This window comes from Tachysurus fulvidraco, chromosome 3 (genome assembly GCF_022655615.1).
Source record: "Tachysurus fulvidraco isolate hzauxx_2018 chromosome 3, HZAU_PFXX_2.0, whole genome shotgun sequence".
NCBI lineage: Eukaryota > Metazoa > Chordata > Actinopteri > Siluriformes > Bagridae > Tachysurus > Tachysurus fulvidraco.
In genome coordinates this window covers 30231787-30246273 of record NC_062520.1, presented here as the reverse complement: position 1 = coordinate 30246273, position 14487 = coordinate 30231787, and the positions used below count along the sequence as shown (strand labels likewise).

General features: G+C 40.6%; 2 protein-coding genes across 5 annotated transcripts; both read left to right on the top strand.

The window, feature by feature from the left end:
* Nucleotides 1-590: 590 nt before the first annotated feature.
* On the top strand, nt 591-5562 carry ube2v2 (ubiquitin-conjugating enzyme E2 variant 2). 2 transcript variants are annotated; one of them, XM_027156089.2, is made up of 4 exons: nt 591-750; nt 2568-2716; nt 3507-3632; nt 4121-5562. In XM_027156089.2, exons 1-4 carry the CDS (start codon nt 735-737, stop codon nt 4265-4267), a joined length of 438 nt encoding a protein of 145 aa, XP_027011890.1. In that variant the 5' UTR covers nt 591-734; the 3' UTR covers nt 4268-5562. The 2 variants fall into 2 exon arrangements, with proteins under 2 accessions (XP_027011890.1, XP_027011897.1); XM_027156096.2 differs by lacking the exon at nt 591-750 and adding an exon at nt 826-849.
* Nucleotides 5563-7012: 1450 nt separating this feature from the next.
* Nucleotides 7013-12977, top strand: mcm4 (minichromosome maintenance complex component 4). Of its 3 annotated transcripts, none has more exons than XM_027160784.2 (17): nt 7013-7102; nt 8455-8524; nt 8646-8801; nt 8883-9013; nt 9105-9206; nt 9331-9426; nt 9525-9620; nt 9728-9866; nt 9948-10168; nt 10297-10417; nt 10507-10766; nt 10899-11264; nt 11406-11533; nt 11667-11874; nt 12084-12312; nt 12473-12606; nt 12731-12977. In XM_027160784.2, exons 2-17 carry the CDS (start codon nt 8467-8469, stop codon nt 12821-12823), a joined length of 2538 nt encoding a protein of 845 aa, XP_027016585.1. In that variant the 5' UTR covers nt 7013-7102; nt 8455-8466; the 3' UTR covers nt 12824-12977. The 3 variants fall into 3 exon arrangements, with proteins under 3 accessions (XP_027016585.1, XP_027016595.1, XP_047667061.1); XM_027160794.2 differs by lacking the exon at nt 7013-7102 and adding an exon at nt 7115-7186; XM_047811105.1 differs by lacking the exon at nt 7013-7102 and adding an exon at nt 7527-7551.
* The last annotated feature ends 1510 nt before the right edge of the window (nt 12978-14487 follow it).

Genomic DNA, 14487 nt, shown 5'->3' with positions numbered 1-14487 from the left:
TTTTTTACTGAAGAAAAAATAAAGGCAACTCAATCATTTATTTATTTTTTAACTCTGCATGAGAAAAGGGTATTGAGTTAATAATAGCAAATATAATAAGAATTATTCCCAGGAACAAAACATTAAAAATTACAATCCAGTGTTAATATGTAAATGTTTCCAGAAAAACTAAAAAAAACAAAACAAACAAAAAAAAAACAAAGATTATTTAGCAGTTTTATAAATGCACCAATTTGTCAGCAGTAACAATAAAGAATAATCAATGATAAGCAATACATTTATATTTTAGTACTTTATTATTATTATTATTATTATTGTTGTTGTTGTTGTTGTTGTTGTTGTTGTTATTGTTATTGTTAACATTATTATTGTTGTTGTTGTTGTTGTTATTTAATACAAAATATTATTGAACAACTAAAGAATTCTCATGAAATTAATTAATATAAAATATGAGCGAGATTTTAAATTATAAATATAACGTTTTTTCAGCCACAGTAAATTATTTTGTGTTATTATTTACTTATTTATTTACATTTAATTGGTGTTATTATTATATCGGTTCCTTTAGTTCATTATCATTTAATGCCTCTAAATAAAAGAGACAACAATAAATAAATCAGTGCTTTTTCCCCCCTTTGTCTTTAATGCAGTGGCGGTGACGTAACGAGCCACGTGACGTGACGTGACGTGCGTGACGTCACGCCGCCGTGCGCTTCTGGATTTGGCTGAAGAAGATGGCGGCCTCCTCAGGTTGGTCTTCCCGATTCGTGCAAACTGCGATTAAACGGCTCGATTTACTTTCCCGAAAGGATCCCAGTTAAAAGGCAAAGAGAGAGCGGAAGGCTTCAGGTTTGAGCTGTTTGCCGAAAACGCTTAATATTAGAAAGAACGACGCGTTTTGTTGGGTCGCCACGCGCACAAGCTGCGCTTTTGACGTTATGTTTATGTCGCGTGAGTGTTGCTTGGGCGCGTGCGCTAATTTTAGCTCAGTCACTTTAGTCGAGGAGGGAATTTATTTTTAAAAACAGTCGTAATAAAATATTCCGTTTGTGTGGCGTGTTTAGGAATCGACCCGGTGACCCAGAGACGCTGTTTAAGGAGGTTGTTCTGGGTTTTGCGAAACCTTGGGCGGGTGGCACAGAGCTCGAGCTAGCATGGTGCTAATTAGCATAAAGCTACCTGACGTGACTGGTGTTAGCTGCACGCGGCTGTCACGTCATTATTGATCTGCGTTTGTTTTTAAATACACGTGTTTATTAGTTTGTTACACGTCGTGTGACTCGTACGTTCTTCGTGTCGTTTAGTCCAGATTGATAGCTTTAGCCGTTTAGCTTCGTGTCCACAGCGTCGAGTAAACATCCTGTTGTCCTGGGAATGAAAATAACATGAAATTCGATCATTTTTGCGACATAAACACGTGTTGATTTGGTCAGTTTCAGTGTCCTCTGTTTTCTCCGGGTTGAGATTTAATCTGAAGTCTAAAGAGAGCTTTGAGAAGTTTTAGTTTTGAGAGCTGGTTGGATTTTAAGTTAATGCATTGTTGTTGTTGTTGTTGTTGTTGTTATTATTGATTTGTTTATTATGTTTTAATATTATTAATGCATGTTTTATACAGTGACCGATATTTTTGAACCTTGTTTACATTTGCACACATTTTCCTGACTTTCCCATTGGCCGCTTCAGGACTTTGGATCATTTGCATAATTTGCATTTTTATATTATAACGTAATAAATGAAAGTGAATCTCAGCTCATATTGACTTGTTGTCGTCTGTATTTTATCATCGTAAAAAAATATCGTTTTGTTTACTTTTAATAATAATATAAAGAAAAACAAAGATTAAAATGCAGCCTGATGCATTTAGACAATATATATATATATGAGAATTAAAACTTTCTATAGCTTAAAAGCCCTGTGTATTTACTGCTTTTTATCGATCTAGATTTAAAAAAAATATATTAAAGAAATAAGTTGATGTTAATGATATCAACACAATAATTAGCCTAATTTATTCTGCATATTTTTTAGGTTCTTTGAGTTAAGTAAAAAAAAAAAAAAGTAAATCAGGAACTTTTTTAAACTTCTTTTATGTTGGTTAGAATAAAGTGATTTAAATCTAAGCTGGTTATTTTTAACTTTTTTTTTTTAAGTGCTTTACAGTTTGGATGTTAAAAGAGGAGGCAAAACAGATAAAGATGATAAAGTGAACTTATTTATATAGCGTTTTCTATCTCGCTCCAGAAGTAAAGACAAACGGTACTCCAAAAAAAAAAGCTGTACAATAGTAATAATTTTTGTCTATTTTATTTTTTAAGAAAATATACACATTCAATTTTATTTATATATATATATATATATATATATATATATATATATATATATATATATATATATATATATATATATATGGGGTTGTGCATTTACATTTCCAATGGAATGTTAAATTCTCCTTCCTGATTGGTTGGCATTTGGACGTGTTTAGTCATGACTAAAGCGCTTGTTTTATTACATCATTGTTTCTATAGTAACAGCTCATTTTTTATTTTTTGTTTTGTTTTTATTCACAGGAGTTAAAGTCCCACGCAATTTTCGTTTGCTGGAGGAGCTGGAAGAAGGCCAGAAGGGGGTCGGCGATGGCACGGTGAGCTGGGGCCTGGAGGACGACGAGGATATGACCTTAACACGGTGGACGGGAATGATCATCGGACCTGCACGAGTACGCCTTTAAACTCTTCACCTGTTTCATTCCCACAGCACGCTGTCCACATCGATCTCACACTTGGAACAAAAGTCTTTGTTTATTACCTCCAGAAATAAATATTATTGTTTTTTGAACACCAGTTTCACGTTAATCTAATTCGACAGGTGAAAGACGTCCCTTTGCTTCTGGTCGCTTCTGCCTTGCTTAAACGGGACTTGATCAGACTCTTTAAGCTGATCATTAAGTTGCTTCCTCGAGTAGTTTCCTTGCCATCGTGCACACAGACGGTGACTTTAAGTGTGAATTTCCTGTTCCTGGGTTTCACACAGTCAGCTCTCTGTTTAATGCTAATGGTTTCTAAAACATTTTGGCTGTAGATCACAAGAAATCCTCCAAACAAAGTGACTTTACGACTTATTTTCTATACTACTTTTATACTACTTTTATTTATTTATTTTACAGCAAACTAAGCTGTGTTAGATGACATTAATCCCCCCCCCCATTTTAAGTTTTAATATGTCTTGCATGGATATTAATTAGTTTTTTTTTTTTTGTTTTTTTTTTTTGTGACTAGTGGTGAACCTTCACTGGGGAATAGTTACCATAGTAACAGTCACTGGACTCGTTCTTGTGTGTTGGTGGCACGATTGAAATGACAGGCACAGAAAAGATTAGAGACTGTCGGAGAGCCCTTGCGGCTGTTTAGGACGCTATTGTTAATAAATAAATGATACCCTGATATTCATTAAGGTGTGTGTGTGCTACTGCTTAATCAATAGGCGCTTCTTTCTTTTCTTTTTTTCAGACTAATTACGAAAACAGGATATACAGCCTGAAAGTGGAGTGCGGCCCTAAGTACCCCGAAGCACCACCGACTGTTAGATTTGTTACAAAAATTAGCATGAATGGAATAAATAATTCCAACGGGATGGTAAGTAGTCACTGGGTTAGAATCAAACAAAAGTCCGTGCTTGGCAAAATGACAAACGAATCCTCAGCGATCGACACGTGCCTCGGAAGCTCCACCCCCTCCCTCATGTGAACAGACTGAATCTGACATAAATCAAATGAGGGAGAATTTGTTTAAAAAAATTGCAGAATGTTATTAAACTGTAATTATATATGTTTGATATCTTTCTGAACAGGGTTTTACAGTAAGCAGCAGGGATAAACGTTGCCACATGACACGCATTTTATTACAGATTTACTGTGATGAATCTATTTTTTTTTTAAATAAGGAGGGACGATTGGGTCTCGATGAACTCCTGGAGATTACCGTAAAACCCTGTATAAAAGTGCACTACTGTTTTTACAAATGCTACATCCAGAATGTCCTGCATCCATCATTCGTCTCTGAGGTTATCGCTCGGTCGTAACGCTTCTGTGTTTCTTTGTTTTTCTGTGTTCTCCTTGTTCCAGGTGGATGCACGTAGCATACCAATTCTATCAAAATGGCAAAATTCATATAGCATTAAAGTGGTTCTTCAAGAGCTACGGCGTCTAATGATGTCCAAAGAGAATATGAAGCTTCCTCAACCGCCTGAAGGACAGACGTACAGCAATTAATTGTAAACGATTGTTTTTGACCATCTGTCTTAAAAAAACAAAACACGGAGAAAAAAAAAAAGAACAAAAAAAAAACACCTCACCTTACTCTATTAGTCTCATGTCATCAGAGATCGAGGATGAAGAAGAAGAAAAAAAAAATAAAGGAAGCCGTAAAATTGTTCACTCTGCACATGAACAGACCTCAGCTGAAGGGTCGGATTGGACGGTTCAGAAATAGTTTAGCTCCTCAGAGAAAAAAATGAGAAACCGCGAGTCACCAAGATCGAATGCACAATTTCTTCTCCTCCAGCAACGTTATGTCGAGCTTTATCGTTTCTGGATCCTTTTTTCCCCCACACAGCCACAAAATGAACAAAAAAAAAAAGCGGCAGCATAGAAGATTAAGTTAACGTAACATGGCGGCGATCTTTAAAAAAATAAATAAACAAACAAGACACGCGCCTATACAGCTACTTGTATGATATGATCGCATGAATAGTTCGGAGGTAAAAAATAAAAACACAATCCGTCAGCGTTATAGATTATCGGAATGATGGAAGCCTTCGTGACGATTAAAATAAAGTGTGCCTGTAGTCTAGTGGTAGTATCACAAACGGAAGGGAGTGGCTGTTTGTTTGTTTTTTTAATTAATTATTTTTTAAAACAATAACAACACCATTTTCATTTAACTGTTCAGGTACATTTAAAAGGTTCAAAATCATGAAGCGCATCTCTCTTTCTCTCTCTCTCTTTCTCTCTCACTCTCTCTCTCGCCTGTGTGACTTGTTGAACCGTACGACGCGACTCGATGAACCTTTTGACGATTCTTTCCACCTTCACGCCCTGTTGTGCTTCTTCATTTGGTTTTATTAAATGTAATTAACCATCATTCCTCCCTCTTTTATTTTATTTCTTTCCTTCTTCCCTCCCACCTCCTAACCGTAACACCACTTCCGTAAGCCCTGGTTAAATCCTTCGACTGTAGTCTCTTATCTGCTCGTGAGCCTAATTTTGAGTAATCTGGAAGCAGTACACTGTAATAACGAATAGATAACATAGACGTTACTCATTAATAAGCTACGAAAGCTTAAAGGTTTCTTTTTGTTTTGTTTTTTTCTCTCGGAAATCCATCACAAAGACACACGACAAAGCGTTAACACCAGTCGCTTTAATGCATCTCGAAAAACATTATGGTCCCTTTCTGACTGTCTTATTCTTTCTTTCTGTTTTTTTTTTTAAGAGATATATTCTGGTTCCGTTGAGTTTGTGACACCGGGGCTGTATTCGGGATAATAAATATTGTGGAACACAAACCTCTGGCTTTCTATTCTTTATTAAATGTGTTATAAATATATATAACGTGTGTAATTGTCCATGCTTAACCTGTCAAGTTGTCAGAGGAGAAACTGCTGATAAGCTTGTATTTATTCAATTCAATTCTAATTTATTTGTACGGTGCTTTTTACAAGTGACAGAACATAAACATAGAAGAAAAGGTTAGTTTTAAGAAGAATATAAAAATTAATAGAATACAAAATTCAAGATTAATATTAGATATATTTATATGTGTATGTATTTATCCCCAATGAACAAGTCTGAGGTGACTCAGGTGACTGTGGGGAGAAAAAACTCCCTTAGATGGTAAAGGAAGGAACCTTGAGAGGAACCAGACTCAAAGGGGAACCTCATCCTCATATGGGTGACACTGGAGGGTGTGATTATTAATATACAGTCTGGTAAATGTTGTATTGATGTGATTGTTGTCCTGAAGGACCATATGGAGTTGGCATCTCCTTTTTAGTATAACAGAGTCTGACTGAAGCCTTCATCTCAGTGGAGGTCCAAAATCTTCATCGCACGGAAGACGATACGAGCTGGTACAATTTCTGAATGCCTCGGGATGAGTAGAAAGAGAGAAGCAGCGGAGAGGGATTTACATAGCTGCTGTTCATAATATTTGCAAGTCTGATGTAATAGTGCACAATATTATGGGATGTATTATGTGTACGCCTGACTAAAGAGAAGAGTTTTTAATCTACATTTAAACTGAGAAAGTGTGTCTGAGCATCGAACACTATCAGGAAGACCATTCTTATTCTTCATAATTTTTTTTATTTATGGCACGTTAATTGTGTTTATTCCTGTTTGAAACTCAGCAGGTTTTATCATCAATACCGCCAGACCTGTAGGTGGCAGTAACACGTCCTGGTTAGGTGAGGTTTCAAAATGCTAGGGACAACATGGAGTGATCATAATACACATGAATAAAGATAACCTGTGTTTTATGTATAAATGAAAATGTTCATATCACTTTATAATCTTCTCCGAATCTGAGTCACTTTATACCTGAATGGCTGTTTGATTTAATGCTTCTTTTTTAGTACTTTTTCTCGTTTTTAAACCATTTAACCACAGCGGACAGACAGACAGACAAACAAAGTCAATATGCTTTCAGAACTCATACAATGCACTCATTCAATAGAGCTCCATGCTTTCTTTGTGAGCTGTTTGGTCACGTGACTTTTCCCCCGCGACCGTCTAGGACGAAACCATTTGTGGGGAAGGTCGTAATTTTGTCCTGCTGCATTTAAAAAAACAACACCTGAATAATAAACGCCGTTAAATCGGTTCAAAGAAAACACTTAACACAATGTGCTTTTACACAATATTTATGATCACACATTTCATAGCGACGTGTATATTATAACACATGCTAGAAAGTTAACCCCCCTTGTCTATGACGTAGCTCTGCCTGGGCATCTGATTGGTTCGGGTTTCCGCGGGAAAATCACGTCACGCGCCACAATTTTCGCGCCGCACGGTTGTGTGTTTGTGAAGAAGTCTGAAGAGACGGTGAGTTGGTTTTTAAGCCTTTATTAACATTATTTATTGTTGTACAAATGTGTAGAAACCGAAGCCTGGAGACGATTATTTGTGGTAAACTTACAATTCGGTAACTTAACGTGTGCTCATAGGTCATTAAAACGCTTTATTTCGCTTATTAAGGATTAACAGAAGGGACCTAAAAATGGCGTCGGTTAGACAAGTCACATATATCATTAATCCCAGTCATATAAGTCAATAGTGTTTAATGTGGTTGAAAGGTGATACTTTTTTATCCGTTTATAGTTAAATTGAATTGAGTTTAATGGCTTTATTGTCATTGTATTTTAAAGAGAGAGTAAAAAGAGAGTAAAAAGAGACACACGACCACGGACGGTAAAAAGAGACACACGACCACGGACGGTAAAAAGAGACACACGACCACGGACGGTAAAAAGAGAGACACACGACCACGGACGGTAAAGAGAGACACACTTTATACATAAGTTCACCAAGTGATATTCACATTAACAGTCTGAATAAAGTGACCATTGAAAGTATTAGTGACTTTAATAAAGTGACTCCATATTATATATTTCTATTGATATGCAGAGAATGTTTATAAAAAGGTGTAATTTAAATGAAATGGATACTTGTATAGATTTAGTGCAGATATAATTTACATAAATAAGTGTGCAAACAGCGGTATTGTACCATATTAGCATATGTAGCATATTGTACAGTATTGAATGTCTTGTATATTGCATGTTGAATAGCAGCAGCAGTTTAAAGTCCTGATGGCAACTGGGAAGAAACTGTTCTGTAAGCAGGTGGTTTTTGCTCTTAATGATCTGTACCACCTGCCCGAGGGCAGAAGAATAAACAGGTGATGTCCTGGGTGGGATGTGTCCTTGATGATGTTTTTGGCCCTAGAGAGATAACGGGAGTGAGCGATGCTTTCCAGGGAGGGTAGTGGACAGCCAGCGATTTTTTTTTTTTGGGCTGTGTTGACTATTTTTTGAAGGGTGTTCTTGTCTGCTGCAGTGCAGCTGGAGTACCACACTGAAATGCAGTACACTAACACACACTATTATAGAGCGGTAGAATCACAGACTATAGTGACATAACAGGATTAGTTTTAACAGGAGATATTATTATTATTATTATTAATAATAATATTAATAATGTATGAATAACAATTAAAAACTCAGAATGTCATGTTAGAGGAGAAAGTTCATTTGTAGGATCAGTATAAAGTCGGTTAGAGCAACTGCGCTGGAACAAATCTGTGTTGTAGATGGAAACTACTCAACCTTCTGACCAATCAGATTAAAGCATGCATCTGTTTTGTTTTTTTTTTTTTGTTTGTTTTTTTTTTCCAGTGAGCAGTCAAGATGTCTTCACCGTCGTCCAGTGCGCGTAAGCGTGGCAGGAGCAGCAACCCGTCGACTCGTAAGTTATCAACTGATGGAATGAATCATCTGTGCTTGAGATCTGAGGTTTTTTTTAGTCGTATGTTAGCAAACTGCTATCGCGACCTGAAGCGTTTTTCCGCATGTGTGTTTTTAAATAGCTGCTAGCGATGGACCTCGGACCCCTCGAGTCCGTGGATCTCAGGAGTCTTCTACGGGAGAGTTACAGCCCATGCCCACCTCCCCTGGCACAGACATGCAGAGCCCTGTCCCTCAGGACACCTCTCTCTTCTCCAGCCCTATGCCCCGCCCCTCTGGTACAGCCAGTTCCTCATTTCCACTATAGTAATTTGCCAGACATTTGCCTTTTAGTTACATGTACGCTTCCTTCACAACAGTCCCTCAGAGTGAACCAGATATGAGCTCTCCGCTGATCTACGACACGCCCAGTCGTGGGACTCCGGCTCGCCAGAGAGCTGACCTGGGGTCTGTCAGGAAGGCGCCGCAGGTGGACCTAAACTCAGAGCCGGTGAGTCTTGACTGGTGCATACGTGGATGAGCTTTGTGCGATCGGGTTTATACTCGCAACGTGATCCTAACGGCATGTTTGTATTTTCCAGCCCTCGGGAGACGGGACCGTAGCCAGCGAGCAAAATGCCGGCCAGAGACTCGTCATCTGGGGCACTGATGTCAACGTGGGAACGTGCAAGGAGAAATTTCAGGTAGCACCAAATGATCATTTGGCATCCTGTATTATAGCCGTTCTAGCACACGCCACTTTTCTTTTAATTACTCTTTAACTCCTGTGTTTACATTAACCGTGTGTGTGTGTGTGGTTCCTTACAGCGGTTCCTGCAGCGGTTTATCGACCCCACGTCACGAGAGGATGAGAACGCGAGCCTGGATCTAAACGAGCCTCTGTACATGCAGAAGCTGGACGAGGTTAGGGTTTAGATTTAGGATCTCTTAGGTTTTAACAATTTTACAGAAATTTCTTCCATGTTTGCAGAATTGACCCAGTGTATATGTGCGTGTTGCAGATCAGCGTTGTCGGGGAGCCTGTGTTGAACGTGAACTGTGGCCATATTCAGGCTTTCGATGCCGATCTGTACCGTCAGCTCATCTGCTACCCTCAGGTACGGAGAAATCACTACACTGCGTTCAGTAGAAACAAGTACTCCGTCTGGAAGATGTACAGTTTTAATTAAAGACAAGATTTTTTTCCCCTTCTCTTTGTCAACAGGAAGTAATTCCAACGTTGGACATGGCGGTCAACGAGCTGTTCTTTGACCGCTTCCCTGATTCCGTCCTGGAGCACCAAATCCAAGTGCGCCCCTACAACGCCCTGAAAACCCGCAACATGCGCAGCCTCAACCCAGAGGGTGAGTTCACCCCTCAGTTCGATGTCCCTGTCTGTTGTCGGTTGTTTGATTCGTCTCAGTGACGAGTTGAATCTGTTTTAGACATCGATCAGCTGATCACCATCAGCGGCATGGTGATTCGCACGTCACAGCTCATCCCGGAGATGCAGGAAGCCTTTTTCCGCTGCCAGGTTTGTGCCTTCAGCACGCGTGTAGAGGTGGACCGCGGCCGCATCGCAGAACCTGCGGTGTGTCGGAACTGCAACACCACACACAGCTTGGCGCTGGTCCACAACCGCTCCGTCTTCTCAGACAAACAGATGGTGAGATTTTTGTAGCCTCCGTATTAATGATTAAATGGTTTGTTTTTTGTTAAAAGTAAAAAGATTTAGATTGTTTGAGTGTCAATTACTTTGGTGTGAAATGTTGTTTGCTCTTCTTTGATGGTCAGATTAAGCTGCAGGAGTCTCCAGAGGACATGCCCGCTGGTCAGACCCCCCACACCACTGTGGTGTATGCCCACAACGACCTGGTGGACAAAGTGCAGCCTGGAGATCGCATCAACATCACCGGTACGCTCTGATTTCAAGCTCCTCCCTCCCTCTCAACTTCTCTCCTTATTTCAGTGAACAAAGCGCTTATTCTGTTGTTCTGCAAACAGGTATCTACAGAGCTGCCCCCATGCGTTTAAACCCGAGACAGAGCCAGGTGAAGGCCGTGTACAAGACCCACATCGACGCCATCCACTTCCGCAAGACGGACGAGCGGCGTCTGCACGGGCTGGACGAGGAGAACGAGCAGAAGCTGTTCACAGAGGAGCGTGCCAACATGCTCAAAGAGCTCGCTAACAAGCCAGATATCTATGAGCGCCTCTCCTCGGCCCTGGCACCAAGCATCTACGAACACGAGGACATCAAGAAGGTGGGCTTGAACCTCAAACTCATGATCCCAATACGGTCCAGTGTTCATTTAATTAACCAATGAAAGTGAACTCTTTACTTAGTTTTACTCATTTAACTCTATACATTTGACTCTATCTGTTTTCTCCTGTAGGGGATCCTGCTGCAGCTCTTTGGTGGCACGCGTAAAGACTTCTCCCAGACAGGACGCGGTAACTTCCGTGCCGAGGTCAACATCCTGTTGTGTGGAGACCCAGGTACGAGTAAATCTCAGCTGCTGCAGTACGTCTACAACCTGGTGCCTCGCGGTCAGTACACGTCGGGTAAAGGCTCGAGCGCTGTGGGTCTCACGGCCTACGTCATGAAGGACCCGGAGACCCGGCAGCTGGTGCTGCAGACTGGCGCGCTTGTTCTCAGTGATAACGGCGTGTGCTGCATCGATGAATTTGACAAGATGAGCGACAGCACGCGCTCGGTGCTGCACGAGGTCATGGAGCAACAGACCCTCTCCATCGCCAAGGCAAGGCACTTGTGTGTTTTGTTGCTAATACGAGTCTCTTAGAATTAGCACGGAAACGTAACGCAAACGTTCATATATGGTAACATGTAACAGACCATGGTGGGATGTACTGAACATTTGTGTTTTGTGTCTCTATATTAGGCTGGAATTATTTGTCAGCTCAATGCACGAACCTCGATCCTGGCAGCCGCCAATCCCGTAGAGTCTCAGTGGAACCCAAAGAAAACGACAATCGAGAACATCCAGCTGCCTCATACACTGCTGTCCAGGTGAACCCAGGCTCCAGGTTTTTCTTTCTGACCACCCTACGTCATCTACATGTCATTTAACCCATCTAACATGTCTCTCTCTCTCTCTCTCTCTCTCTCTCTCTCTCTCTCTCTCTCTCTCTCTCTCTCTCAGGTTTGATCTGATCTTCCTGATGCTGGACCCCCAGGACGAGGTGTACGACAGACGTCTGGCACATCACCTGGTCTCTCTGTACTACCAGAGCGAGGAGCAGGTCCAGGAGGAGTATATGGACATGGCTGTGTTGAAGGACTACATCGCTTACGCCCGCACATACATCAACCCACGACTGAGCGAAGAAGCCAGTCAGGCGCTCATCGAGGTCTGTGTGCCCTAGAACCTAAAAAAAAAGAGAGCAATGGGGTTTTAGTTGTCTTTGGTGTTTGAGAATTGCTTTCTTTTTCTTTTCTTTCATTTTGTATAGCCTGATATCCAGATTACAATGTTAACCAACGATGAAAGAGGGGGGTAGAAACTTCTGTTCTGTGCTGGATTTGAGGTTTTGAGTGTTCCTCGTACTGTGACCCGCAGGCCTACGTGGACATGAGGAAGATCGGCAGCGGCAGAGGGATGGTGTCCGCTTATCCCCGGCAGCTGGAGTCGCTGATCCGTCTGGCGGAGGCTCATGCAAAAGTGCGCTTCTCCAACAAAGTGGAGACCATAGACGTTGAAGAGGCGAAGAGACTGCACAGAGAGGCACTTAAACAGTCAGCCACTGATCCCAGAACAGGATTCGTTGATATCTCAATCCTCACCACAGGTATGATCTGGAGATATAGTGTACCGATGATAACTGGCTTTATTAACCGGTTTGTGTTTACATGGTAAATCGATGCCCTGAAGCTTTGATGTTTGTTGACTAGGTTAATCATGTTGTGAAGATGTACAGCATGTAACACCAATCGTGTGTGTGTGTGTAGGAATGAGCGCGACGGCACGAAAGCGCAAGGAAGAAGTGGCTCAGTCTCTAAAGAAACTCATCCAGTCTAAAGGCAAAACCCCAGCCATGAAGTACCAGCAGCTGTTTGATGATCTGCGCGCCCAGTCCGAAGCCGTAAGCCTTTTAATTTCACCTCCTTCTCTCGTCAGAACCCGTCTTGCTTTCAGTCACTTTAACGAGTCATCGATACGAACGTGTACGTTAACAGTAATCATTAATCTGTCGTTTGTCGCTTCAGGCCATCACCAAGGACGTGTTCGACGAGGCGCTCCGGGCTCTCGCGGACGAGGACTTTTTAACGGTCACGGGGAAAACCGTGCGCCTGCTGTAAACCTTGCACTCTTGACACATTCCTGGCGAACTCTTCCCCCAACCCCCCGCCCCCCGTCTGTAGAGCAGTTATTAATATTCATAATGTTCATGTATATGAAGAGCTGTTTTTTTTTTTTCTTTCATATTAAAATGACATTTGCTTGTTATATGAATCCGTGGCCCCCCTTTTTTTTTTTTTTTAAACAATGTGCATGTGTCAAATGGAAAGAACAGGTTTTCAAAACACCCCCCCCCCACACACACACACACACAACATGGAGCTTTAAAAATGTGCTTTTTAATTTTTACCCCCCCCCCCCCCCCCCCAAAAAAAAATACACATTTTGTTCAATGCCACATGAACAAGAAGTATCGGTCACAAAGGTTATCAGAGAAGAAAGGGAAAAAATGTACAAAAAATTTACTTATTTTAGAATATCGCACGTTTTCTGAGCTTTTTTTTTTTTTTACTTTTTCCAAAGGAGTACTGTATAACTTGATCATTCATAAAATGGAACAGATTTGGTTTACAAAGGGCCCACGTTGTTTTGCGTACATGTTATTTCCCTAAAACAATAAATAGCTGTATAATATATTGTTCGTTACTTTCCAACTGATCTCTCTCAAAATAAAAAAAACATCAAATACACCGATTTCTACCACACAACCCAATTTTCTACTAATATTATTTTCCAAAAAAGTCTTGTAGATACAATGATAAAACGGATGCAAAATTTTCTTTTTCCTGACCACAAAATCTGCAAGCATACGAAATATTAAGCTTAAATCCTATGTAGAATTTTGTAAGACACCTCCATAATTTTATTGTCGACACACAACTTGTTCAGTACTTTCCATGTCTTATCGCAGTGTATATATAGGAAGACCAAAAAACCTTGCTGCAGGGGAAAAAAAAGGGTATTTCTTTTATTATTGTTACACTTTTGTTTCAAGATATTAACATTGCCGATGTATAAATTACCACGAAAGTCATCTATGTTCATTTGCAATGAACTAGAATTCTTTAAAAGAAATGCAAAACTCTTTGGAATTGCATCAATAACAATAGCAAAATCTCTTGTTAATTGGAATTTTTCAAGAATCTCCATGTAAGACGACAAACACTCGTCAGAATTTAACAACTGTTTTACCAAAATAATCCCTTCATTAAGCCAGGTTTGATAGAAATCGGATTTGTTTTTAAACAATAATATGTCTTTGTTATTCCAAATGCAACAACTGTGTGGTGAAAAACTGTGTTCAAATTCCATGCGTTAAATATTGAGTTAAATTTTCTTTTGTTCATTCATCTTCTACCGCTTATCCGTACTTCTCGGGCCACGGGGAGCCTGTGCCTATCTCAGGCGTCATTGGGCATCGAGGCAGGATACACCCTGGACGGAGTGCCGACACATCGCAGGGCACACACACACTCTCATTCACACACACATTTTCCAGAGATGCCAATCAACCTACCATGCATGTCTTTGGACCGGGGGAGGAAACCGGAGTACCCGGAGGAAACCCCCGAGGCACGAGGAGAACATGCAAACTCCACACACACAAGGCGGAGGCAGGAATCGCACCCCCAACCCTGGAGGTGTGAGGCGAACGTGCTAACCACTAAGCCATCGTGCCCCCCGAGTTAAATATATATTTACGAAATACATTCCAAACACTATC